At 47.8% G+C, this 27668-nt stretch overlaps 1 protein-coding gene across 2 annotated transcripts in view; it reads left to right on the forward strand.

Moving 5' to 3' along the window:
- The window catches only part of TTC12 (tetratricopeptide repeat domain 12), a 52466-nt gene extending 25523 nt beyond the window's left edge, over positions 1 to 26943 (forward strand). For both annotated transcript variants that reach the window (XM_043482781.1, XM_043482782.1), the window contains 14 exons: positions 5293 to 5353; positions 5775 to 5963; positions 7590 to 7659; positions 8426 to 8514; positions 10558 to 10726; positions 16777 to 16869; positions 17915 to 17975; positions 18990 to 19127; positions 19572 to 19670; positions 20122 to 20190; positions 22733 to 22834; positions 24237 to 24336; positions 25123 to 25348; positions 26773 to 26943. In XM_043482781.1, coding sequence (XP_043338716.1) covers positions 5293 to 5353; positions 5775 to 5963; positions 7590 to 7659; positions 8426 to 8514; positions 10558 to 10726; positions 16777 to 16869; positions 17915 to 17975; positions 18990 to 19127; positions 19572 to 19670; positions 20122 to 20190; positions 22733 to 22834; positions 24237 to 24336; positions 25123 to 25348; positions 26773 to 26848 — 1542 coding nt within the window. In that variant the 3' untranslated portion in view covers positions 26849 to 26943. The remainder of the gene's footprint in view (positions 1 to 5292; positions 5354 to 5774; positions 5964 to 7589; positions 7660 to 8425; positions 8515 to 10557; positions 10727 to 16776; positions 16870 to 17914; positions 17976 to 18989; positions 19128 to 19571; positions 19671 to 20121; positions 20191 to 22732; positions 22835 to 24236; positions 24337 to 25122; positions 25349 to 26772) is intronic.
- Positions 26944 to 27668: the final 725 nt, after the last annotated feature.

A 27668-nucleotide genomic window follows, 5' to 3' on the forward strand; every position in this document is an offset into this window, starting at 1 on the left:
GAGCCTGTGGGAGTGTGTGAGGTACTGATGCCCTAGGCCCCTACAGGTTTATGGAAGGACCTGGACTCTTATTTTGAGTGCTCTGGGAACCATCAGAAGGTTTTGAGTAAAGGACTGAAATGATTTGACTTGTATTCTAAAGGATCACTCTGCTGTATTGAGAATGTATCTTGACATGGTAAGAAAAAGACAGAAAACCAGTCAGAACGCTATTGCAACAAATCATCCAAGTGAGACGTGATGATGGCTTGGACCAGGTTGGTGACAATGAAGGTGGTAAGAAGTGAGGGCTTCTGCTTATATGCTCACAGTGAAGTCAACGAGAATTACTGATAGATTAGAGCTAGGGTTGAAAAGAAGTTGGAAACAGGGATATTATCTTAGTCCTTTGGGGTTCCATAGACCAGGTGGCTTATACAACAAAGGTTTATTTCTCCCAATTCTAGGAAGTCCAAGATCAAGATGCTAGCAAATTTAGTGTCTGATGAGGGCCTTTGTCCTAGTTCATAGACAGACAGCAGGAGCAAGGAAGATCTCTGGGTCTCTTTAATAAGGGTACTCATCTCCCTCATGATGGCTCCACCTCTGACCCAGTCGCCTCCCGGAGCCCAGACATCCAGATCCATCACACTGGGGATTAGGTTTCAACATGAATTTTGGGAAGATCCAAACATTCAGTCTATTACAGTTACCATGTCCAATATCTTGCAACACTCTTTCCTGTTTTAATGGGATGTTTTTCTCTTCAGTTTATTTCTTAATCCTGATCTTCTAGATGAGTCTTGAGCCTTAAGATATCTGAGAACCATTTTTTCTCCCTCCTGAGCTTTTCTTCTCCGCCCTAAACCTGTCATCCTAAACCCATTAGCAAGAATCTTTCTTCTGTAGAAACTTTCTAACAATGTCTTCAGCGAGAGCCCCTCACTCTCAGGGGTTCTAGTTGACTATTCCATGGCCAGTGAACAGCCCCCCTCACTAGCCCTTTGCAGCCTGCACATTTGAATAGGCAATTGTCTCTTCCTGTACCGAAGTCTCCGTCAACAATGTTTCTAGCTTCATTTATTTCCTTATTCCATGTGGGCATATCTGACAGGTAGCCTCCTATTCTTTCTCAGTGCAGATATCATATCTGAATTTTGCATTAACCTTACGATTATTCCTCTCCCAGCCAGTCATGAACCATGAGAATTTAGGAGTGGTTATTTTCCATCACAGACTGTATCTGACAACACTGTTTTTAAAAATGAATTTTGCTAATGGTTTGTCAATTTTGTTTATTTTTTCAAAAAACCAGCTTTTAGCTTTGTTGATTTTTGCTATGGTCTGTTTAGTTTCTTCTGCATTTATTTCTGCCCTGATTTTTAAGATTTCTTTCCTTCTGCTAACCCTGGGGTTCTTCATTTCTTCCTTCTCTAATTGCTTTAGGTGTAGAGTTAGGTTATTTATTTGGTTTTTTTCTTGTTTCTTGATGTAAGCCTGTAATGCTATGAACCTTCCCCTTAGCACTGCTTTTACAGTGTCCCATAGGTTTTAGGTTGTTGTGTTTTCATTTTCATTCATTTCTATACATATTTTGATTTCTTTTTTGATTTCTTCTATGATTTGTTGGTTATTCAGAAGTGTGTTATTTACCCTCCATATGTTTGAATTTTTAACAATTTTTTTCCTGTAATTGAGATCTAATCTTACTGCACTGTGGTCAGAAAAGATGACTGGAATGATTTCAATTTTTTTGAATTTTCCAAGACCAGATTTATGGCCCAGGATGTGATCTATTCTGGAGAAGGTTCCGTGTGCACTTGAGAAAAAGGTCAAGTTGATTGTTTTGGGGTGAAATGTCCTATAGATATCAATTAGGTCTAGCTGGTCCATTGTGTCATTTAAGGTTTGTGTTTCCTTGTTAATTTTCTGTTTAGTTGATCTATCCATAGTTGTGAGTGGGGTATTAAAGTCTCCCACTATTATTGTGTTACTATTAATTTCCTCTTTCATACTCGTTAGTGTTTGCCGTACCACTAGCAAGACTCATTAAGAAACAAAGAGAGAAGAACCAAATTAACAAAATTAGAAATGAAAATGGAGAGATCACAACAGACAACACTGAAATACAAAGAATCATAAGAGACTACTACCAGCAGCTCTATGCCAATAAAATGGACAACTTGGATGAAATGGACAAATTCTTAGAAAAGTATAACTTTCCAAAACTGAACCAGGAAGAAATAGAAGATCTTAACAGACCCATCACAAGCAAGGAAATTGAAACTGTAATCAAAAATCTTCCAGCAAACAAAAGCCCAGGACCAGATGGCTTCACAGCTGAATTCTACCAAAAATTTAGAGAAGAGCTAACACCTATCTTACTCAAACTCTTCCAGAAAATCGCAGATGAAGGTAAGCTTCCAAACTCATTCTATGAGGCCACCATCACCCTCATTCCAAAACCAGACAAAGATGCCACAAAAAAAGAAAACTACAGGCCAATATCACTGATGAACATAGATGCAAAAATCCTTAACAAAATTCTAGCAAACAGAATCCAACAACATATTAAAAAAATCATACACCATGACCAAGTGGGCTTTATCCAGGAATGCAAGGATTCTTTAATATCCGCAAATCAATCAATGTAATACACCACATTAACAAATTGAAAGATAAAAACCATATGATTATCTCAATAGATGCAGAGAAAGCCTTTGACAAAATTCAACACTCATTTATGATTAAAACTCTCCAAAAAGCAGGAATAGAAGGAACATACCTCAACATAATAAAAGCTATATATGACAAACCCACAGCAAGCATCACCCTCAATGGTGAAAAATTGAAAGCATTTCCCCTGAAATCAGGAACAAGACAAGGGTGCCCACTCTCACCACTACTATTCAACATAGTGTTGGAAGTTTTGGCCACAGCAATCAGAGCAGAAAAAGAAGTAAAAGGAATCCAGATAGGAAAAGAAGAAGTGAAACTCTCACTGTTTGCAGATGACATGATCCTCTACATAGAAAACCCTAAAGACTCTACCAGAAAATTACTAGAACTAATCAATGAATATAGTAAAGTTGCAGGATATAAAATTAACACACAGAAATCCCTTGCATTCCTATATACTAACAATGAAAAAACAGAAAGAGAAATTAAGGAAACAATACCATTCACCATTGCAACAAAAAGAATAAAATACTTAGGAGTATATCTACCTAAAGAAACAAAAGACCTATACATAGAAAACTATAAAACACTGATGAAAGAAATCAAAGAGGACACAAACAGATGGAGAAACATACTGTGTTCATGGATTGGAAGAATCAATATTGTCAAAATGGCTATTCTACCCAAAGCAATCTATAGATTCAATGCAATCCCTATCAAGCTACCAACGGTATTTTTCACAGAACTAGACCAAAGAATTTCACAATTTGTATGGAAATACAAAAAACCTCGAATAGCCAAAGTAATCTTGAGAAAGAAGAATGGAACTGGAGGAATCAACCTGCCTGACTTCAGACTCTACTACAAAGCCACAGTCATCAAGACAGTATGGTACTGGCACAAAGACAGAAATATAGATCAATGGAACAGAATAGAAAGCCCAGAGATAAATCCATGAACCTATGGACACCTTATCTTTGACAAAGGAGGCAAGGATATACAATGGAAAAAAGACAACCTCTTTAACAAGTGGTGCTGGGAAAACTGGTCAACCACTTGTAAAAGAATGAAACTAGAACACTTTCTAACACCATACACAAAAATAAACTCAAAATGGATTAAAGATCTAAATGTAAGACCAGAAACTATAAAACTCCTAGAGGAGAACATAGGCAAAACACTCTCCGACATAAATCACAGCAAGATCCTCTATGACCCACCTCCCAGAATATTGGAAATAAAAGCAAAACTAAACAAATGGGACCTAATGAAACTTAAAAGCTTTTGCACTACAAAGGAAACTATAAGTAAGGTGAAAAGACAGCCCTCAGATTGGGAGAAAATAATAGCAAATGAAGAAACAGACAAAGGATTAATCTCAAAAATATACAAGCAACTCCTGCAGCTCAATTCCAGAAAAATAAATGACCCAATCAAAAAATGGGCCAAAGAACTAAACAGACATTTCTCCAAAGAAGACATACAGATGGCTAACAAACACATGAAAAGATGCTCAACATCACTCATTATCAGAGAAATGCAAATCAAAACCACAATGAGGTACCATTACACGCCAGTCAGGATGGCTGCTATCCAAAAGTCTACAAGCAATAAATGCTGGAGAGGGTGTGGAGAAAAGGGAACCCTCTTACACTGTTGGTGGGAATGCAAACTAGTACAGCCACTATGGAGAACAGTGTGGAGATTCCTTAAAAAACTGGAAATAGAACTGCCATATGACCCAGCAATCCCACTTCTGGGCATACACACTGAGGAAACCAGATCTGAAAGAGACACGTGCACCCCAATGTTCATCGCAGCACTGTTTATAATAGCCAGGACATGGAAGCAACCTAGATGCCCATCAGCAGATGAATGGATAAGGAAGCTGTGGTACATATACACCATGGAATATTACTCAGCCGTTAAAAAGAATTCATTTGAATCAGTCCTAATGAGATGGATGAAACTGGAGCCCCTTATACAGAGTGAAGTAAGCCAGAAAGATAAAGAACATTACAGCATACTAACACATATATATGGAATTTAGAAAGATGGTAACGATAACCCTATATGCAAAACAGAAAAAGAGACACAGAAATACAGAACAGACTTTTGAACTCTGTGGGAGAATGTGAGGGTGGGATATTTCAAAAGAACAGCATGTATACTATCTATGGTGAAACAGATCACCAGCCCAGGTGGGATGCATGAGACAAGTGCTCGGGCCTGGTGCACTGGGAAGACCCAGAGGAATCGGGTGGAGAGGGAGGTGGGAGGGGGGATCGGGATGGGGAATACGTGTAAATCTATGGCTGATTCATATCAATGCATGACAAAACCCACTGAAATGTTGTGAAGTAATTAGCCTCCAACTAATTAAAAAAAAATAAAATAAAATAAAATTTTTTAAAAAAATGAATTTTGAAATATTGCCCGTTGCCCCCACAGAACCAGAGAAGTCTAAACAAAATGTCAAATGCACGCTGCGTTCCCCATGCCTGCCTCTGACGAGGGGAGCAGGGGAGGCTGGGAGGAGATAATGAAGAAGCCAAGCCCTGTGGTAGCCAGTGCCTTTCTTATAATCACCGCTCCCCGCTAGCCACTCTTCATGGCCTTGTTTCTTTCTTCCAGTCTAGAGAGTGTTATCAGAAGATCTTAGAAATAAACCCCCAGCTGCAGACACAGGTAAAAGGTGAGACTTCCTGCTGACGTCCTTGTTTGAATTGCACCTCCCCTCTGCTCTGGCTCTGGGGTGCCCTCCACGCCTTCTCTGCGCTTGGCCACAGGCACAGCCTTGCCCAGCCCTGCACAGTCCAATCCTCTCATTAACCACCCTGCCCGCCTCCTTTTTCTCTGTTCTTGGCCTTCCTCCTTTTCTCTACCATCCTCCCCCAGAGCTTTCTAGACAGCAAACGATGTTGTCCTTAAATGATTCCAAGATGTTTTAAGATTCTGAGTAGAAACTGTACACTCTTCCTAAAAGTTTTCCATGCTGAAAACAAGTTTGAATTATTCTCATGCTTTCTGCCTCTCAACTTTCCATCCTCAGAAAGAGGTTGGTCCACGAGTTGCTTGTTAGGATGTTGCTGTGCTTCTCCTCCTTGTTTTGCTAGATTACCTGAATCAGGTAGATCTTCTGGAGAAAGCAGACCTTCAAGAGAAGGAAGCCCAGGAGTCACTGGACTCAGGAAAGAACTCGGCCGTGACGACCAAGAATCTCCTGGAGACTCTTTCCAAGCCTGATCAGATCCCTTTGTTCTACGCAGGGGGGATTGAAATCCTAACTGAGATGATGAAGGACTGTAAGCCAGCAGTGTGTGTGATCTCATGAATGTTGTCTAGTATGAAGGGACAGAGTTTAGAGGTCTGACCATATGAGGCAAAGAATCCCTTCCTCCATTCCTTCCACAGATATTGATTGAAGATCTATTATAATATAGATGCTAAAGGGGTTGCTTAAGAAATGTCCCCCACCCAGCCAGCTCCATCCTCTCCTCTGCTGACACTGCACACACCTGCAATAAATACCAGACACACAATGCAACAAAAAACACAGCATACACCCACTGCATATATACTTAACATGCACACACACAGCATGTGCTCACGTCATGTACACACACACACCATGCACGTGGGATACAGACCCCATATATGCTTATATCGCATATTCACACACCACACACATCCACCTCTCATCTGTTCCCCATGGGCTGCACATGCCCACACACCATTTGCATACCCCACACTTACCCCATGCGAAAGTTGCTCAGTCATGTCTGACTCTGCGACCCCATGTACTATAGCCAGCCAGGCTCCTCTGTCCATGAAATTCTCCAGGCTAGAATGCTGGAGTGGGTAGCCCTTCCTTTCTCCAGGGGATCGTCCCAACTCAGGGATCAAACCCAGATCTCCTACATTACAGGGGGATTCTTTACCATCTGAACCACCAGGGAAGCCCCCAAATACTGGAGTGGGTAGCCTATGCCATCTACAGTGGCTCTTCCTGACCCAGGAATCGAACTGGGGTCTCCTGCATTGCAGGCAGATTCTTTACCATCTGAACCACCAGGGAAGCCCCAAAATAATGGAGTGGGTAGTCTATTCCTTCTCCAGGGGATCTTCCCAATTCAGGAATCGAACTGGGGTCTCCTGCATTGCAGGTGGATTCTTTACCAGCTGAGCTACCAGGGAAGCCCCACATACCCCATATATACCCCCAAGCACCCTGTGTTATCCCCACATACCTCCCCCCAACTATAGAGGAATGGAAGACAGAATTTTGTAAGATAAACCATGAAGTTCATCCCAGTCACACTTAATAGTTTCTTAGGATGTGAAAAGAGTTTGAGAGCAAACATCAGCTATCCTCCCACTAATGAGACCCATGCTGCTCTCTTAGCAGTTCCTGTAATCAGTGATCCCAGGACTGAAACTTTCCTTGTCTCTCAGTGCCAGAATGTTGTTTGTTTGTACAAATGGATGGAATCTAACTTCTCTTTAGTGTACAGTGGAGGGTGTTCAAACACCCCTGCAGTAGTTTCTTGAAGATTATCAGTTCCTCTCTAGAGCCTGGAAACAGCTTTGAAATAAACATTTAAGAACAGATGGATATGGCAGTTCTTCCAGCAGGTTAAGCAGCTCCTGGAGACTCTCTAAAGCTTACAAAATGAGGAGTTGTCAGATCACTCACAGGGCCACCTGGACCCAGCTTTCCTGTGAACAGGATGTCCCTCTTACTGTGATACCAAGTGGCTGATGATAGGTGTAGGTTTCAGAATGGGAGGCATTAATTTCTGCCCAAACTGTGGATTTGGTGACCTAGACATTCCATATTGGTTTTCTGTTATCTGGCTCTGTGACAGCTAGATGGTTCAGGCAGACAGTTCAGGATTCTGACGATGTGGTTTTCTCCGAATTTGTTTCAGGCACAGAACGAACTTTATTCAGAACAAACAATGGATTCAGTATCATCAGTGAGAATGAGGTCATAAGAAGGTAGGGATGCTTGCAAAGACAGCCTGGCCTCAAAGGAAGGAAAGACAACCATGTCTTATGCAATCAGACACTCGGCACACAGGCAGCGTGGTGGTAGATAGTACTACTTTCAGTCGGTACCGGGTGCCATGTGAGACCCTTGAGCTGGGAGCAGCTTGAGTTAGACCACAGTTAACAATTGTAGAGAGAGTGAAGTTAGCAAAACTTGCCAGGGTTCCTCCAAGCCCTTCAAAGTCAGAGAAATGACCATTCTTGCTGGGGGTTTTCCCACCCGTTTTTGCAAGATAGCTCTTTGTTCCTTTCCTCTTTTGGAATTTGCTGATCATTTCAGGAAATGAGATCAGCTGGGTCCTGGCTGATCCCATTTATAATTTCATCTGAACAAAGACTCATACGGCAGGAGGTAGTTTGCTAAATGTATTTTAATTTTATTTTGTACTTCAGTTGTTCTGATGCAATTCCTGGGGATTAGGACAAGACATGGGTTGGAGTCACTGGCACACATTTGTGGGCGTGAGGAGGCCTGTGAACAGTTCGCTCATCTGGTGCATCCATCGCCCTGGCCCCTGGCTCACTGTCCTCCTTCCAGGCAGCCCCAGCTTCCTCAGCCGCATCCTTGTCCTGGACCTCAGTTCAGGGCTTAGCAGTCCCTCGGTCCTGGTGACCTGCTGAAACCCACATTTGAGGAGTCTGGAGGTGAAATGAAACCAACTGAAAGGAAGATCAAGACTGCAATTTTAATATGTCTCTCCCTTGCCCACTGTAGGTGCTTTTCTACAGCAGGAAAAGATGCCGTGGAAGAGACGGTGTGCTTATCTGTTCTCAGACTCTGGCAGGCAGTGTGCGGTGAGAACGGTAAGCCAGGGGACCACCATCAATCATCACCAATGCACTGGGAATGGGAGAGTTACAGAGCAGGGGCAGGGGCAGGCATGACTGTTCCCCTGGGACAGGCCCTGGAGAGTGGAGGTCTAGGCCGTCCCCTGGAAAAAACACGCAGACTCGCGCTGCACCCTCATAGCTGCCTCCACGGTGGGCAAGGTCACGGTCGGCATCACGTCTCATCACCTGGGTGCTTGCCCTGCTCTTTGCAGACAAGTAGCTTCACTTCTTGCATTGGCAGTGGGGCGGGTAGAGTTTTTCCTTTTCTGTGCTGAAAAATAGTGCTCCTTTTTGCTGACCGTAGTACCCATTTCAGCATCATGAGATTTACGGCCATCCCTGATGGCCTCTTGTGACACTGGTTAATACTGAGTGCTTAATATTGAGACAGTGACATGCTTTGGAGATTTTATTTACCCTAACTCTTCCCTTTTTACATATTAGCATCTTCCGGGGTTTGCTAAATTTTTATAGTCGCCACTTCAGTGACCTCAATGTAAATAAAAATTTTAGGTGTTTCATTTAAAAAAAAAAAAAGTGTTTTTTCAAATGAGGGAAAATGTTTGACGTTGAACACAAAACAGTGAAAATGGGAATAGTAATAGCTGTGTCTCCCATGCATGGGAAGTCAGCGAGGGAGCTTATGAATGCAGCCTGTAAATGGTTAAGTGCTGAATATGAGAGAATATGATTTTTTTTTTATTCATTTAGTAGAGTGGAGGAATCACCTTAAATTCTAGAAATCTTAGGTTCTAGAGAATCAGGGGGCCTCTTCCATGAAGGGAATTATGCTCAGACTAACATCCTTATCAAGGTGCCTTGCTACTCATAGGACACTGTGTGGGCTCCGGGTGGTGTTTGCATAGATCCCCTTGCCTGAGATTAAGAAGATGGACTTGGTGACCAGATGTTTCCTCAGTCCTAATGGGGCCTGTATCTCTCTGTACAGCCCTGCTTCCTCAGTCTGCACCCTACTTTGGTTTCTGTGAACCTTGGGGTCACATCGTTTTTAACATCTGGAAATACACCGTCAGACACAACTTAGGACTTAAATGCTCTGTCTCAGGTGAATGGAATCTTGGTATATCTAATTCAATAAATACAGAGACATTTTTAAATAGGACAAAGGAATGCTTGAAAGGAAAGACGTGGAAATAGGTCTGTGATATAGTGCTGACTGGAGAGAAAAGCCAGTTACAGGGAAGGGTGTATTATGTTTTAACATTATTCATATGAATACTAGCCCCCCTTAGGGAAAGGGCTTACCTGGAGGATGTTACAGAGAAGAAACTTTATGCACATTTTGTGTTATTTGAGTTGTTTACAGTGAGCTACTTTCCATTTTTTTTCTGTAATCTAAACAAACTGTGCTCTGTTTCAGAGCTTAGCCTCGTATTCCAGCCTGTATCCCTCTGCCTGCTCTCAGATAAATTCATGCACTGGGTTAGAAAATGAACTGGGTAAAACGGGGAGAGGGCATATCCAATGCTACCACCCTAGAAGTAGTTCACCGACCAGGAAGGGTAGCGTGCTTCATTCATTAATGTTCTCATGTGGTCATTCTAGTTTTCTAGAAAGAGCTCAGATGGTTGCTTTGGCCATTAGATGAAAATCGATGGTCTAAAGCTCTTTCACCATTCAGCTGATTTCTTTCCCTTTCTTCACATTTCCAGGTACCGTGTACCATGGGGCCTTTGGCAAGAACAATGATCCTAGCTAACATATATGTATGTGCCAGTCCCTGCTATCCACACCATCACATATTAACTCATTTCATCATCATAACAACTCTGTTACATTGGTCCTCTTCCTTGTTCCACTAATGAGAAAGCTGATAACTCAGCTAAGGGCATTTCCTGGTCATTCAGACCCAACAGTCTGCTTCTAGAATCCATGCTCTTACCTTCATTATCCTGCCTCCTGGAGAAGAATTGGGTTTCTCGTTTAGAGGAGGGAGGACAGAGCCCGTGTGACCGCCGTGGTCTGCATGAGGCCGACGTGCCCTGTGTTTTGCAGAGGAGAACCAGCGCCTGCTTGTGCTGCGCCCAGACACGGGCGGGCTCCTGCCCTCCCTCCTGACCTCCAGGGTCCCGGCCATCCGGCAGCAGAGCCTGGCGCTGCTGCTGCAGCTCACCCAGACGGAGAATGGACAGAACCTGATCATCGGCCACCTTGACCTGACCCGGTAAGGCTCTGCGTGCGTGCGGGCGGGAGCTTCCCTGCGGCATCTCAGGTTTCACCTGCCATGTTAAGACCTGTCCCCTTTCCCACATCTCTGATGTGAGAGGAGCCAGCCAACCAGATTAAGGATAAAAAAAAACACAAAAAAACAGAAGGAGGCTTTGAGAGGAACTCTCCCTCTTAAGGACCTCCAGGACAAACTCCTGTCTGAACTTACTACCATGGACAGTGTCACTTCTGAGCTTGTTTCTTTTCACAGGTTTCTTTATCTGGTTACACCAGGTCTTAGTTGTGGCAGGCAGGATCTTTGGTTGAGGCATGCAAACTCTTAGCTGCGGCATGTCAGATCAAGTACCCTGGCCGGGGATTGAACCCGGGTTCCCTGCATGAGTCTTAACCACTGGGCCACCAGGGAACAGATACTGCAGACCATGTAAATATGGCGGCACTTGCAAAACCTACCTGTAAAACGGGCCATTTGCCTCTGCTCTTTTAGCCTCAGTCTTGGCTCCACCCTGCTCCTATTCTTATTTTTCCCCGTTTACTCCTGTTTCAGGTAATGCTACCTGATTTTACTTATCCTTAAATGCTTTTTGGAGTGAGTAGGGTATAAATAAATACAACACATCTCAAATACTGTTACATGTAGATCTTTCCAAGGCTTAAGGTGATAGGAATGGAATGTACCTCTTTCCTAAGTAAACTTTTTTTCTTTTTTTAATGGGCCATAGTGATTCTGCCTGGTGCCTTCCCATCTAAAGATTATTAGTTTGAATATGTGAAATTGCCACTTTTTATGTCAAGAAAAGTTTGCATGTTGGCAATTTCATGTGGTTCAATCTAAAAGAAATAGTAGCTGTGATCATGTCTGTGTGTGAGCTCAGTCATATCCAACTCTTGTGAACTCACAGACTGTAGCCCGCCAGGTTCCTCTGTCCATGGGATTCTGCAGGCAAGAATCCTGGAGTGGGGTGCCACTTCCTCCTCCAGAGGACTCCCGACCCAGGGACTGAACCCAAGTCCCTTGCGTCTCCTGCATAGGCAGGTGGTTCCTTACCACTGCACCATCTGGGAAGCCCAGCCACGGTTATACCTTTGCTTTATAAATGTAATCTATGTAATCTAAAAACAGAATTTGGCTTCCGATTCTGCTCACTGTTGTCTCATTGGGAAGGAGACAAGATAAGTGTCCTTCCCCCATTTCACAGATGGGGTCGGAGAGTGACTTGGGTCTCTCAGCCAGCTGTCTCCCAGGCCGTGGAGCTTGCTCCTAGTCTGTTCCCTGTTAGAAAGGCAGCCAAGTCTGAAGCCGTGTCAGACCTGCTTGGACCATGCCGAGAGCTCTGGTGCCCGTCCCAAGTTGGTGAGGAGGCCCATGGGTGCTGAGGATGGCGTGGGGATGAGCCTAGCTTCTGGCTCTCCCCTTCTCAGCCCAGCACAGCCCTGTGGCTCACAGGACAAGCCTTGGCAGCCCCTGAAGCTCAGCGCACACGGGTAGATGGGTCGTTAGCAGAGTTAAGTCATCAAAAGCGCATTTCACATTTCAAATGACTTTGCAGTCATTTCCTCAGTACCTTCATCATATGTTTTTTCATTTGGTTTTGGTCTCTTTGAGTAAATACAACCACAATTATCATAAGCTTTCCCCACTCCCCACCTAAGCTTGTTTTTTAATTGCTTGAGTTTCATTTGAATTTTTCCAGTTTCTTGGCATTTGTCGTCATCTTGTGCAGTACTGCCTACTTGCTTTAGACGAAGAAACCTCTATCACCCTTGTGCCCACTCTTCTTGTTAATATCTGTCTCCAGGTAAACTGGAAATAGGTGGAACATGTTCTCTGAAATGAGGTAGTTTGAAACAGGCCGGGTCCCATGACCCTCACCTTCCTCCCCATATGAGAAAGTGAAGGGACAAATGTGCGTGGACAGCAGTAGAGTGAAGGCCAGTGTCCCTTTGTGAAACGTGCTGGGCTTTAGATTGAAGCAGTCAGGAGCCTCAGGCCTCTACATGTCTCTTTCTGCTTGTGTGACCCAGTAAACTGCTTAGCCCTGATGCGCCTGGTATCTCATCTGTATCAGAGATTTATGGTGAAACTTCAGAGAGATGATGCCTATGTGCCAGGTAAACTTTTTTCTGCAGCATTTGACAGGTTAGTCTCTTGACTTACCAGGAGAACTCGTCTTGTTTTTCTATAAACCAAAAGACTAAAGATAGTAATAGCTGGTTTGGTGGCTTAATGACGGCAGGGTCAAGGTCTCTGTCCCTCTCTTGACCTTTCCCTCATGGTCACATAAGGCTGCTGCAACTCCAAGCATCACATCCCTCTTTAAGACAGGTTAGCACCAAATGGGTCTGTCCCTTTTATCAAGAGGAGCTACTGCTTTTCTGTCTCTTTGGTCAGAATTGTGTCACATGCTGCCCTGGAGGGGAGATGGTTCCAGCTTCTGAGGCAGAGGCAGGCAGGACAGAAAGGGGATAACGGGATGTCTGGTTCACCAGCAAACAGCATCTGCCACATCAAAGAAAGCAGCTAGTACCATGCCTGACATGTGGTTTGGACTCAATAATGACTTTTGCATCACTTTCTTTCTTGTGGGTCTATTGCTCAGGGTCCTAAACTAAGGGGGAAGCACACTTATTGGTCATTTAGACCATTTTCTGACCTGTGGTACCTCTCCTTTTCCATCAGCTGCAGGTCAGCAGAGCAGAACATCTGCCATGAAAAAAGGACAGACCTGCCATCTGTGTCCAGTTAGGGAGTGCATTTTGTCTCATTTATGTCTCCAAGTACAAAACCCAGAGAATGTCAGACCCCCGGCTCCTCTTCTGCGCCACTCAGGTTAATTAGTATTCATCGCAAGACTAAAGAAAACAGGTTTGCTTTGGTGAGGGAAGAATCTGAACTGAGGGAAATAAATGATTTCTGACAGCAGGAACACTGACCGTTCTCCTGAGGAACTTGGGGTTTTGCAGAACCCCCAGTGCGGAGGGACCACAGCAGCAATCCAGTCCAGCCCCACCTAGCACAGTGTCCCCTCTGCGGTTTCCCAAAAGGCCTGTGTGTGAGGCGCTGCAGGGAAGATTCCAGCATTTGCATTCTCTTCTACTTTTGACTGGGATGGGCGCCACAGCAGCTCATAGGTGGTGGGGGGGGGGGTCTCTCCCCAGCCAAGGAGAGGAGCGTGCCCAGTTCTGGAACAGTTCTGATTGATATAAGATGATTCCTTACACCAAACACAAGCTGCCTGCCCCCACCACCCCAGGGCAGGTCTTCCTTCTGTACTGAGGCCTCAGTTCTATCTGTCGAAGGCCTGCGGATTGTATCCACTCCCCCTCTCTCCACTGCTTGATGTGTCCAGAGACACTGACATTTTCCAGCCCAAGCATCCTTGTTTCCTCAACTATTCCTCAGGTGGTTTGTCTTCCAGCCCCCTCCCAGAACAAGCTGCTAAATAAACCCAGTACCATACCTGTGGGTGACTGGAGGCCATGCTCCTGAATATACGAACCCAATCTGATGGGCTCTTTTCTGTCTTTATCTCCCATTGTAGCCTCATGGCATCTGCTCGTGATGATGTCATTCTTTCTGGCCCTCCTCCTACCCTCTGCTATTCCTTCTTGGCTCCCTTGGCGAGCCCCCTTATGCTGTCATCTTTCCAGGTCAGGGACCCCAACATCCTCTTCTGGCCCTCTTCTTGTCCATGGCCCCAGTTATCATGCCTAAGTCTCTCTCTCAGATGTTAGAAGGAAGCATCCTTCTGTCACTGGGCACCTCCATCACAACATCCAAAGTATCATAAACTTAGTAATTTTATCATAAACTTAGTAATTTTATCATAATCTTAGTAATTTTACCGTAAACTTAGTAATGTTATCACAAACTTAGTGATTCAAAAGTAGTTCTTCAAACCCACACCGCTTGGGTGAACTTCCTGTCTTCGTATATGGCATTTCCATCTGCCTTGCTGCCTAGGCCAGAATCCTGGGAGCTCCCTGGATGGCTCCCGCCCCACACCCCTCAGGAGATGGTACTTGTCAGTCCTGCCTCCTCAGCATCTCCCGGATGCATTTCCTCTCTCTCCTGCAGCATCTCAGGCATGCCCTCTAGGTCATCATGAGGCCTCGTTCTTGTCGACTGTACGCCTTACTTGGCCCCGTCCCAGCTCATGCCTTGACCTTGATGTCTGAACAGTCCCAGCTCTCCCCTACTGGATTCCCTGCCTCCTGTGCCACCTGCTCTAATCCACCTCTGCTGCACCACCAAAGGGATTTGTCCTGAATGCACATCTGTCCTGTTATTTTCCTACTTAAAACGCTGAAAGGACTTTCTACTGCCTACTAGACTAGTTCTTGAACATCTGAGAAATAGAGTGTCTAGGAATCACCTGGGGACTTTATTTAAATGCAGCTTCTGGGCTTCCCTGGTAGTTCAGCAGTAAAGAATCCACCTGCCAATGCAGGAGACGTGGGTTTGATCCCTGGTCCAGGAAGATCCCACAGGCGCAGAGCAGCTAAGCGCGTACCACGACTATTGAGTCTGTCCTCTAGAGCCCAGGAGCTGCAGCTACTGAACCCACACGCCCCAGAGCCCATGCTCCACAACGAGAGAAGCCGCTGCAATGAGAAGCCCTTGCACCACAACTAGAGAAAAGCCCACACAGCAATGACAACCCAGCACAGCCCCCAAAAATAAATAAATAAAATTATAAAATGCAACTTCGTGAAATCTCCTCTCACTCAGAGACTGAGAGGGCCTCAAAAGCCTGCAGCCCAACCCTGTCCACACACCCCCACCAAGCAAGTCATCCACCACCCACACTTGGGATTCAGGCTGCCCAGGGAAAGTACAGACATTCCAGAAGGCCGTAGACAGTCCATTGTGACCCAGGCTGGCTGCTCCCTGTCCACTAGCAGGACACCCTATGCACTAGCTGTGAGGAACCACTAGCAGTCCCCGAGTGTGCCTCTGCTGTTTGACGCCTTGTCATCTCTCTGACTGCTGTGCCCTCTGCCTCGGATGCTCAGCTCCTGTCCCCACATGCCTGACACGGGCCTGCAAGCCCCTTGGAGCTGGGACCTTGTCCTTTTCCTACTTGGCACACAGTCAGTGCCAGCGAGTGCTGTTGACTGCCTGGACAAAGGGACGAGTAGCCAACGCTCCACTTTCGAGTGATGCGGGAGTGTCCTCCTCACCTCCTCATCTCCATCCTCCCGCAGCTCTTGCCAGCTGGGCTCCGTGCCCACTTGGCATGTGCCTGTTTCTATCCTGTCACCTGACACATGTCACCGTAGGAGGCCAGACGCTCAGCCTGGTGTCCCAGAATCAAGTGCAGCCCTCGGCACGCTGTAGGTGCTCGGTATGGGTCTGCTGGATGGACACGTGACTTCCACTCCATCGTCCTGGTGCTGGTCAGCCCTTGAGGCAGCCTGATATTCCATTATGCTTTGTGGCAGGCGCACCAGACTGTTTGCTCATATCCTGGGTTAGCAGTTGGGTAAAAATCTTAAGTCTTTTTCACGTGAGTCAGTTATCAACCAGGTCTCCCAATTCTGTTACTTAAACAGATTTCCCAGCTCTCAGGGAAGGACTTTGAGTTTAACTCTCTGAAATTTCATCTCATGTATTCAGCAACCTGTCAAAATCTTGTTAAGTCTTTAATCCATCCCCCGCTTCATTAAGGGGCCCCCACTTAGTCATCAGCGCACATTAGTAAGCATGCCATTTGGATGTCATCTGTGTGATTCAGCTTGGCCGAGCCAGAGTCACACGGTAGAGGCACCAGAGGCCTTCCAGGTCAGCGTCTGATGATCAGTGAATGCAGGGTAAACCTGTTCACGCCCCTGGAACCGCACATTAAGTGGTAGAACTGTTCTCACGGGACAGTACCTGCCTCACTGGGGAGGGCAAGGGCTGGGCTTCCTGGGGGCACGAGCAGCCCTCTCAGCTCACTTTGCTCAGGTGTGACTCCTCCTGGTCTCCACGCCAGGCCCCCTCGCTGGGGATGCTGTGAGCTGGAGGTCAGCCCATCCTGAAGGTGTTACGTGTGTTTGCAGGTTGTTGGAAGCTCTGGTGTCGTTCCTTGACTTCTCAGATAAAAAGGCCAACTCAGCCATGGGACTGCTCACCGACTTGGCTCTGCAAGAAAGGTAATTTTTCTTGCCAGAAATTGACATCTCCTCTTCAGCCTCTGCTGCACTGTCTGATCTTCCAAAATGTGCGGCACACAGGAGGTTAGGCCGACTGAGCATCACAGGATTCCCTGCATAGGAGAGCTGATGTCCCCAGGGGCTGTGGTCACCACTTCTGTCCCAATCCCTCTGCGTGTGGGGGGCCCGGCCCTCAACAGGATTGGAAGCCGTCATATACTTAGAACTGCACCTCTCATAGTAAGCGAACCTACCATTGTTCTGTGCTGGTGAAGCTTCTTCCCCTAATCAGTGCCTAATAGGAACTGCCTGGCAGATGTATGTTGAATAAATAGGAAAGAGAAGGAGGAAGAAAAAGAGAAAGGGATGGGGAGGGAGGAGAAACACGGAAACACAGGGGAACCCTCCTGGGCTGCCAGTGGCATAATGGGTAGCCAGCCTCCTGCCTTTGTTTTTTTCTTTAGCTGATGCTGGAGAAGACAGTAAAGATCTTAGATTTTCATAACTTTTCATTTTTTTTAATGCATCTTGTTTTGTTATTAATTTCCTCACCAACATTATGGCATCTTACCTAGAAATGGTCATATAGCGTGAGAGATCCTCATGCAGGTAGCCGGCTACTGGCCATCGGCAGGGGCTGGGGGCAGTACTACCCGAGTATCAGGTGGAGGTGTACGTGCCATGGGGCCCTCCTGACAGCTGCGACATGTAAATGTGCTTACACCGTGTAACTCGGAGCCAGGGGAGGGCAGGGGTGGTGCGAAGTCAACCTGCAGAAACCTCAGGATTCCAGCAGCTTCTGCAGAAGAGAGCCACCCTCTGAGATGTGTTGTTTCACATCAAAGGTCAGTCTCCAGGCTTAGAAGTAGAGTAAAGCCACATGACCTACCCAGTGATGACCTTTTCTACTTCCCAGTGACTCCTTCACGCAGGAGCAAATCACAGGGGCCCACAGCTGGATGATTGGCTCCGTTACCCGAGACATTGCACTTATGTTTTACTTGCACGGTGTAGAAATAAGTCATGGCTGATGTTCTCTTGACAGATTTCAAGTCTGGTTCCAGACCAGCCTTCCAGACGTCCTTCCGGTGCTGACGGGCGTGCTGGTGAGCAAACCCTTGTCTTGTCACCTGCGACAGACCCTCTTGGGAGTGTGCGCGGGGCTGTTTCAGCAGGGGTTTGCCTGCTAGAACTCCTGTTGCCTCTCAGGTTGATTGATCATTTATTCACAGCTGGAATTTATACAAGTCTTGGTTATTGGAACAGTTGCTGTGGGGGCAGGTGGAGAAGGTTCATGGGCAGGGCTGGTTGCAGGGGAGGAAGGCTGTAGGCGGTGATGGCGGAGAGTTTGTCGGTCTCCACCAGTCCCCTTCTGACCAAAGTCCTGTCATAAGTTATTGAACTGTTGTTGATCAGCCGCTCAACCGTGTCAGACTCTTTGTGACCCCATGGACTGTAGCACGCCAGGCTTCCCTGTCCATTACCAACTCTCAAAGCTTGCTCAAACTCATGTCCATTGAGTCAGTGATGCCATCCAACCATCTTGTCCTCTGCTATCCCCTTCTCTTCCTGCCCTCAATCTTTCCCAGCATCAGTCTTTTCCAGTGAGTTGGCTCTTTGCATCAGGTGGCCAGCGTCATAAGTACCTCATGCAACCCTGTCCCCTGAATTGTCATCCTGATCAGGAGAGCAGGTGTGATGGTTGGAGTCGATGAGGGAGAAAGGTGCAAGTGTTGGGGGGTAGTGGGGGAGTCCTCCAAAAGAGCGTGCTGTGACGAGACCTGTCCCCAGTGAACCGTACAATTCTCAGGGGTCCTTTGAGGGTGCATCAACATCCTGGTATTTCATAGATGTGGAAATGGAAGCTCTGGGAAGGGACAGGACTTGCCCCAGTGCCCCCAGTTGGTTGGTGGAGTGACTGGGACCAGGCTGGGGCGCTTTGGGGTCTGCCCCGCTGTGTGCCTCCTTCCTTTCTGTCGGCGTGACCCCACTAACATCCCCATGTGACATCAGGCCATCTGGTTCCCAGATGTTTTGGAGCGTGAAGGACACCCCTGGAGATGATTCCGGCATTATTCCTCTGCTCTCTGCAGATTCGCTTTCTCTTCCTTCCCTTTCAGAAGAGAGATCCCAAGGTCACCAACGTATCAGCTCTCTGCCAGTGTCTTGCCATCATGGGGAACTTCAGTGCTGAGGCCACCGCCCAAAGACAGATGTCTGCCTCCGAAGACTTTGGGGCTGCCTGCTTGGGCCTCATGGTATTTCAGCTTTTCTGTTCAGAGCTAGTTTTCTACCTGCTTTGGGGCCATGGGCTTCTCATTAATTATCTGACTTTTCTAAAAATTCTGTTTGAGGGTGCAGGGGCCAGTGGCTTACCGCTTCTATAACCCTAGATTTGATGGACAGCTGGCCTTAAAGAATTCTCCAGATCAAGTCTCCTCCACCCTGGAGACATCTGGAGGGTTCCCTGTGGAGCTAGCTTGAGCACCCGTTTCAGCAGCTCCCTCCGCAATTTGAACGCAGGGCCAGAGCCCCACAGCAGAGGCGCCAGACAGTCTGTGCTATAAATGGGTCTCTGATTTTCCTGCCTCACTTCAGTTCGTGACACTGGCCCTTTAGGGAGTGTGAGAGATCTGGGACCATCACCAAGGGGAACAGGTGACCATGACAAGATCACTGATCACCTTGTTTTGTTTCCCAAGGCCAAGTGTGAGGAGGATGTGGACCTGTTCAGGGACATCATGTATGCCCTCCTGGGGCTCGTGATGAACCTGTGTCTTCAGTCCCCCCTTGTCTCCGAGGTACCGGATTCTTTTCTCCCTACCGTAACACATTCTGTTGCTTAGAACTGCTCTCGTTGCCCTGTAGAGGCTAGAAGCAGGGCACTCAAACCCTGGCATTGGGAATGGGGAACGCTGGGCGGAGGTTCCACCCCTGCTCCGCTCAGGGATGGATGAGTCACTCTGTCAGTTATTCATTCTGCAAACCAGCTGAGTGTCCAGGGCGCTGCACACGGTGCTAAGTTCTGCATTTACACAGTCAAATATGATGTGGCCCTCGTAGTTGGGGGAGATGGACGTGGGAAAGAAATGAGAGCAATCGCAGATGTTGTGAAGCAGATGGGGACTGACCTGGCGGTGGCGAGAAGGAGAGAGTGGGGAGTGGTTGGTTCTGCATGAGCGCCCAGAAGGAATCTGCAGATGACCGTGACCTGGAGAGGCAAGCTCCTTCTCATACTGCCTGTTGTTGTAGGTTTGGGCCATGGAGGTGAGCAAGAAGTGCCTGTCTCTGCTGAATAGCCAGGATGGAGGAATCCTCACAGTAAGCTTCCCCCAGGGAAATCCAGAAACCGCTTCCTTTGTTGTTCTCGTTTGTTTTGTTCTGTGGTCACCATGCCTTTGAGCTTCTTCTGACTCTCTGAGGCATGGGTCAGACATACTCCTCAAAACGATGCCCATAAGCACAGAAATACTGAGTCTGCCTACTGGTTCAGGGGATTTGGAGACCCCTGAATGTGGATGCCCTGGAATCTAGGAACTCCAGTTCAGAATCCTTTTTCTTGAAGGTGTGGAGCTTAACAGCTGATACCAGGTCATCTATCTGATTTGTCCCATATCAAACCATCCTTGCGTGACTTGGACAGGCCAAATGATTTTATTTAGAATCTTTTCTCCATAGTCAAAAAAAGCTGGGCACATATTTTAAAGCCAGTGATTCTGGAGGAGTTTGTACACAATGGTTTTAGCCGCCTTGGAGATAAATTCTGGAATGGCTTTCTTGCTTCTGTTTCTGACATTTAGATAAGAAAACTAAGGCCTGTGGTTAGCACAGTATATCAGGAGGAGAGTGTTGATATGATTCAAGAGGCTGTTTGCCATCATCCTGGGATGTGTTCTTCACTCACATTAGGAATCACCCCAACTTTTCTGCCTATTAGGTCAGCCTATTAGGCCTCTAAACCTGGAGAAACAATTGGGGTCACATCCAGGGCAGATCTGGGAAACCAGCCCTTCAAGGGTCACAGCCTAGGGACTGGTTCAAGAGTTGTGAAAGGTTCTGAGTAGGTCCAATGAATCCTGTGTGTGACCAGCAAGCTGCCAACTTCCCTGCAGTCAATCCAGACTTACAGGGCAAAGTGTTTAACCTGGGCTCCAGGAAGAGGTGGTGGGTTCTTCAGGTTCCCTGAGACCCCCAGCAACTGTATAGAAAATTCTGCGTGTATGTGCATTTTCATGGGGCTTGAGGGGTGCACCACGGTTTTAATCAGATCCTCAAAAAAGTTGGATGAACCCAAAAGTGGTAAGCATCGCTGTTCTTGGGGACTTGGGGTCTTCTGGCTGGTGGACCTGGTGGGTAAGTTATCTCTCTGATGGGTAAGTTACTATAGCCGATTTCTGGATGATGGAGAACAGCTGAAAGACTGATAATAATGAGGCGGCACGGGAAGCACCTTCGTGTAGAGGGCAGATGAGGGGAGCACAGCTGGTAGGCGACCAGTGTACCTTGCAGTTCTATGGAGAAGACAGAAGTCAAACTGCCAACTACAAACAGCAGAAGACAGAAGTAGGAGATGAGTGGGCTACATTTGGTAGCCAGGCATCTCTTCCTCGAGCATAAAACATGAGCTTTTTTTTCCTTAAGGAATTGAAAGGCCAGAGAAAGAATGTTTACTTTCTAGTATTTGAGAGTGCCACCTCTCCACCTGTGAGTGGACAGACTCCCCATAAACACAGCATACCCAGACATAACTGCTTTTCTCATAAATGTGACTTGCAAGCTGAGAGTCACGAGGCATTTCAGGAAAGCCATACCAATAAACAAGCAAAGCAGAGGAAGCAGAAAATTTGAGTCCAGAAAAAAAATAGAGATGATGTTGGAAAGAGAGGAAAAAACTAATAGCTATCATTTGTATCTTCAGAAAGATTCAAAATGGTGTTATGGCCATAAAAGAGTAACAACTTGCTATTAAAAAAATTCAGAACTGGAAAATAAAAATCAATAAAGTCTCCTAGAAATTAGAATAAAAAGATTCAGGAAAGATAAAAGTCCCAGAGGATCAATCCAGGAAGTCTACCGTGTAATAAGGGTCCTGCTGGTATCAGAGCCCCACAGGAATACAGGGCAGGACTTCCTTGCTGAGGGGTGAATGCTGGTCCTTTGTGAAGCTGGAATGAGCTGAGCCTCTCTGTGCCCAAGGGCCATGTTGGCAGCTTTCAGTTTGAATTGGCTACCCAGTAGCTTTACTGTAAACATCAGGACTTGCTATCAGTTACTCAGCCATTGCATTTTTAAAATCAAGGTACATATTTTGCATCTAACACTAATGATTCTTGCCTCACCAAACTACTTGTTCACTTTAAAACGTCATCAGCATTTTAAGAAAAAAAAATTTTATTGAGGTATAGTTGGTATAAAATTTTTTTCTTTTTTTTTTTTATTGAAGGATAATTGCATTACAGAATTTTGTTGTTTTCTGTCAAACCTCAATGTGAGTCAGTCATAGGTGTACATATACCCCCTCCCTTTTGAGCCTCCCTCCCATCTCCCTCCCCATCCCACCCCTCTCGGTTGGTACAGAGCCCCTGTTTGAGTCTCCTGAGCCATACAGCAAATTCCCATTGGCTAGTTGGTATACAATTTTATGTAAGTTTCAGGTGTATGGCATAGTGATTCACAATTTTTAAAGGTGGTGTTCCATATATAGTTATGATAAACTATTGGCTGTATCCCCTGCAGTGTACAGCATAGCCTTGTAGCTTATTTATTTTGTACATAGTAGTTTGCACCCCTTAATGCCCTACCCTTTTCTTGCCCCTCTCCCCATGGGAACGTTTAGTCACCCTTTCCTTTCTGCTTCACTCAGAGAGCTGCTGGCGTTCTCAGCCGCACCCTTTCTTCCTCTCTGAAAATTGTTGAGGAGGCCCTCAGAGCAGGAGTGGTGAAGAAGATGATTAAATTCCTGAAGGTAAAATAACTTCATTAGTTACAACCGCCTGAATTTCCAGGAGTGTCATCTTTTATTTGGGGAACAGAGTTAAGGAGGGCTTTGTTCAGCAAAGGTCCTGCCATTTCCCCTCTGCTAGTTTCTAACCTTCTTGAATGAGGTTTCCCTTCTGCCTATTCACCTAGACTACTCTGACTAGCAATGGAAGATTGTTGGACAAATAATGGTTCATTAGGCAAATCCATAAAAATGCTTACCACTAAAGCCTAACTTTAAAAAATGCATGGCCTCTGTCTTCAAAAAAGATGGTCTGAGTGGCTTCAACAAGGTTTCTCAGGCCCTGGTTCTGTTCATGTTTTCCTGCTCACAATGCTCTTTCCAGTTTCCTGGAAAGGTTGGGGGGTAACTCCATTTATGAAATATGCAGGCTTCAGAGTAACCACGTGATTTTTAAAAGTATGTTCAGATTTTCCCTGCAATATGAGTGCAGTGGAAAATCCCATGGACAGAGGAGCCTGCCAGGCTGCAGTCCATGGGGTCAAAAGAGTCAGACACTACTGAGGGACTTAGCACACACACAGAAGCACAAGAGTTAGCTGGATTCTCCTGAGCCAGGAGATCAGTTACTAGGTTGCATCCTGGATCCCAGCTGCAATATACATGCCCAGTGAGGTTCACTCACCTGAGTTAGCTTGATGACCCCACAGGAGACTTATTCATCAACGCCTAGGCTGAGTGGCACTAAGAAGGGTGCTCTGTGAGGGGGCTCCTACTGGGGCAGGGGTGATATCGAGGGGGCAGAATGGGTCTGAGTTTAGGCTGCCACATGGGTGATGGTTATCATTTACTAGGTATCACTCTTGCATACCCAGCGGAGCCTGCTGATTCCATATACACATGTGTGTGCATTATGCATGCGTTTCCTCACACATGCATTTTAAAGACCCCTGCATAGGGTGATTCTAACGGTTATGATTTGACAGTTATCATCTCTTAAAATGATCTAGGTTCGTGACGTTCTCCATGCAGACCTGTCAGTCTGACAGCCCTAGCAAGTCAGCCCTCATTCTCAAATGTTGAAATGACATGGGAGGGCCATTGCCTCCCTTCTTGGTAGATCTGCCGATTGACAGCATCATTCTTTTCTCAGCCCCTCACTCCTAAAGCCTTCCACAGATAATTACTCGGGTGTCCATGACAGGTCTCCATTTAAAGGGGGCTGCAGGCCGTTCTAGGGAGGATGTGAGTGACCCTGCACCCCAGCAGGGGCCAGGCCCCCTTGCCCGGAAGCACACGTATTGTCAGCAGCACTCTCTCAGAAGTTTAAGAAGCCATGAACATAATCCCAGCTACTCACTGTCATTTTCGGCCAGGAACAACCATAGCATTGGTTTTCTTGTTCTCATTGCACTCTGAAATCTAGGCAGGAGGCCAGACTGCGTCACGTTACGCAGTAAAGATACTCGCCATCTGCACAAACAGTTATCACGAAGCACGAGAAGAAGTGATAAGACTGGATAAAAGTAAGTGATCTTTTCATTAAGCAGAGCCCACATTAACTTGGAGGTTAGTCTAGCCTCGAAGCTGCAGAGGGCGCTGTGCGCGAGGAGGGAGGAGAGACCGAGGAGGTTGCGCCATGCCTCCCCGCCCCGCTGCAGTGTGTTCCGGGGACCCTGTCGCCTCACCTCCGGCTCTGAAAGCCTTTAGTTAGCCTTCGGAAGCTCATGGACACCGCACCCATGCCAGAGACTCAGCTGGGAAACAGCTCGAACTAAGATCGTTTCCAAAGCACTCTCCTTAGACGACCTGACGCGGGTCCTCTCCCTTCCCGGGGGGAAACACCTATGACCACGCGTGATGGGGAGTCCAGTGCGGCTGTGGTCTAATCACCAAACCGCTGCCGTCAGGGGGGCAGGGCCTGCTGCCGCTCACCTTCCCACCCCTTGGGAACTGAGGGGTCCACCGAGTGGGGGGCAGGACCCTTCCCTATGGAGCCTTGTCCCGGCCCCACAGGTCCAGGGCACCGGCTCCCGGCCTCCCGCTCAGGCAGGGGATGTCGAGAGGAGCGCAGAGGTTCTGCACGGGAGGTAGAGAGGACAGACCTGGCTGAGGCCAGGCCTGCATTCCTGGGACGGCTGAGTCCTGGGGGCTCCTGAGGCCCCTCAGAGACCCGGCCAGGAGCCGAGGAGCTTCGGCGCACTCAGTAGGGATTCGTCGAGCGGGTGACACGGCTGGCCTTCCACCGCCCCCTCTCTGTGCCCACCACGTCCCCCTGCCAGCCTCCCTGCCTGTTCTCCTCCGCCCCATAGAGCTCGGGGTTCTGATGCAGCTGCTGGACTCGGAGGACGAGATCCTGGTGGGCAACGCCGCCCTCTGCCTGGGAAACTGCATGGAGGTGCCGCGCATGGCCTCGTCCCTGCTGTCCACGGACATCGTGCCCGTCCTCCTGAAGCTGGCAGGCAGCGATGCCCGGCAGACAGCCGTGCAGCTGAACGCGGGCATCGCCCTGGGGAAGCTGTGCACTGCGGAGCCCAGGTACTCAAGGACAAGGGGAGCCAGCTCCTTCTCTGGAGGAACCACACCCCTCCCTCCTGGCCCCGCCCCGCCCAGGACACTGGGGCGCGCTCAGGCTGAAGCCGGCGAGGGGACACAGCGTGGGGCAGGGGTCTTTCCTGGCACCCCCAGCGTCTTCTCTCTGCTCAGCTCCCGCGGTCTCCTCTCTCCTCTCCTCCTCCCTCTCCTCGCACCATCCCCACCTCTCTCTCCTGCCTTTCTGTCTCCTCTGCTTTTCCAGAAACAAACCTCTAACTTCATTTTTTTTTTTTTTTTGCTTGGGGCCTAAGCATATGGAAGAGTGCCCTGCAGGGTACGTTCTCGAGCGGGGGCAAACAGGCGAGCGGGGTGGGGGGCAGCGCGATGCAGAGCAGCCGACGAGCCAGGCCCAGGGCCTCTGCGTGCCCGTGCCCGTCTCAGCGCGGGCTCCCACTCCGCTTGGTCCTGATCCTCGTGCTCCTCGAAGGTGCCCGTGTGCCTGAGCGTGGAGCCCTGGCCCCGGAGGGGTGCCTTCCGCAGACAGGGAGGGGCTGTGGCCAGCTCGCTTCCTTCTCGCCCAGCCTCACCCTCCGATCCCTCCTCTGGAAAATGTGGGAGCTGGCCTAGGTCACACCTAAAGTCCTTCCAAGTTCTGATTGTTCAAATGGAAGGAATGGATGAAAGCTTTCTTCTACAGAAAACAAGGTGCCTTAAGTAGGATGGGCTCACCATGGCAGCCTGCCAGGCAGTCCCTGAAAGCAGGCCCCGACGGGTCCCTGGCATATCCGCCACTAGTGCCGCAGGCATTGCCCTGTTCCCTGGGCCTCCTGGGGGCTCCCCACTCACGCAGGGGTGTTGCTGTGTTCCGTGGGCTTCCTGGGGCTCCCCACTCATGCAGCGGGCGTTGCCGTGTTCCGTGGGCTTCCTGGGGGCTCCCCACTCACGCAGAGGGCGTTGCCGTGTTCCGTGGGCTTCCTGGGGGCTCCCCATTCATTCAGCAGGCATTGCCGTGTTCCCTGGGCCTCCTGGGGGCTCCCCACTCACTCAGTGGGTGTTGCCATGTTCCGTGGGCTTCCTGGGGCTCCCCACTCACTCAGTGGGTGTTGCCATGTTCCGTGGGCTTCCTGGGGGCTCCCCATTCATTCAGCGGGCGTTGCCGTGTTCCGTGGACCTCCTGGAGGCTCTCCACTCACGCAGCGGGCATTGCCGTGTTCCCTGGGCCTCCTAGGGGCTCCCCACTCACACAACGGGTGTTGCTGTGTTCTGTGGGCCTCCTGGGGGCTCCCCACTTTGATCTTCAGAGAAACAGCATCTACCCTATCCTGCCTTCCCAGCCAGCTTCTTCCTGAGCCAGGGCGATGCCTCTGGGCACCAGATGTCTGTGCTCTGGCATTTATATCCTGGAGTTTGTGCTTTAATTATAACAGGTTTGCTGCTCAGCTGAGAGAGCTTCACGGGATGGAAGTTCTCAACTCTACCATGAAGCACGTGGAGAGTTCTTGAGAGACGTGCCGTCTGAGTGGGTTTTGCCTATGACTGTTCACTCTGGTTGTTCCTATACTAATAAAGACTTTTTGAATATCTGCTCCAGACCTGAACATGGATTTTCAGAGTGCTCGCCAGTTGGTTTTTATTGGTCATGAGACTTTCCCAGACTCTGATAAATAATGGGTCTAGTTGGGAACTAGATTTTGCCTAATACCTGTCCTGCCCCTTTTGTTGTTTTCTGCTGGCGTTGCACTAGAACCATCAGGTTTTTCAGCAGTGACTTCGACCTCTCTTTTCCAGCTCTGAAGTGCCAAGACATAGCCCTAATGACATTTGCGAGGCAGTAGTCTCTTTGAGCCTGGCCTGCCATTGTGGCACGAGGGCTTTAATTCAGTGGGGTGAGTGGTGGGTGGTAAGCTCCCTGGCAGGGAGTTCTTGAAGGTTCAGGGGAATCATTCCTGCAAGCACCACCCGGCGCCTTTGTCCACCCCTTGCAAGGATGCTGTAACATGCCCTTCTCTTAAACTGTCTTCTGCTTCAAGTGCCAAAGCAGGGGGAATCTCTTTCTGCGCTGAACTCTCACAAACACAGATGTAATCTATTTCTCTAACCGCCCCCCTTGCTCTCCCACCCCCATCCCCAAAAGGCACTGCTCCCTTACAGTTGCCCCAGGTCCACTCTGAAACTGACAGGGTCACCTCTGGACCCCAGGTCCCCAAGCAAAAAGTCCAATAAGGGCCACTGCTCTTCCACTTCTCAGTACAATCAGTTGACTCTTTTCAGGTAGGAGGCAGGACCTTCATGGTATAGCGAATGCCAAAGAGTCCCAGACCAA

The sequence above is a fragment of the Cervus canadensis genome, chromosome 11, assembly GCF_019320065.1.
Source record: "Cervus canadensis isolate Bull #8, Minnesota chromosome 11, ASM1932006v1, whole genome shotgun sequence".
Lineage (NCBI taxonomy): Eukaryota > Metazoa > Chordata > Mammalia > Artiodactyla > Cervidae > Cervus > Cervus canadensis.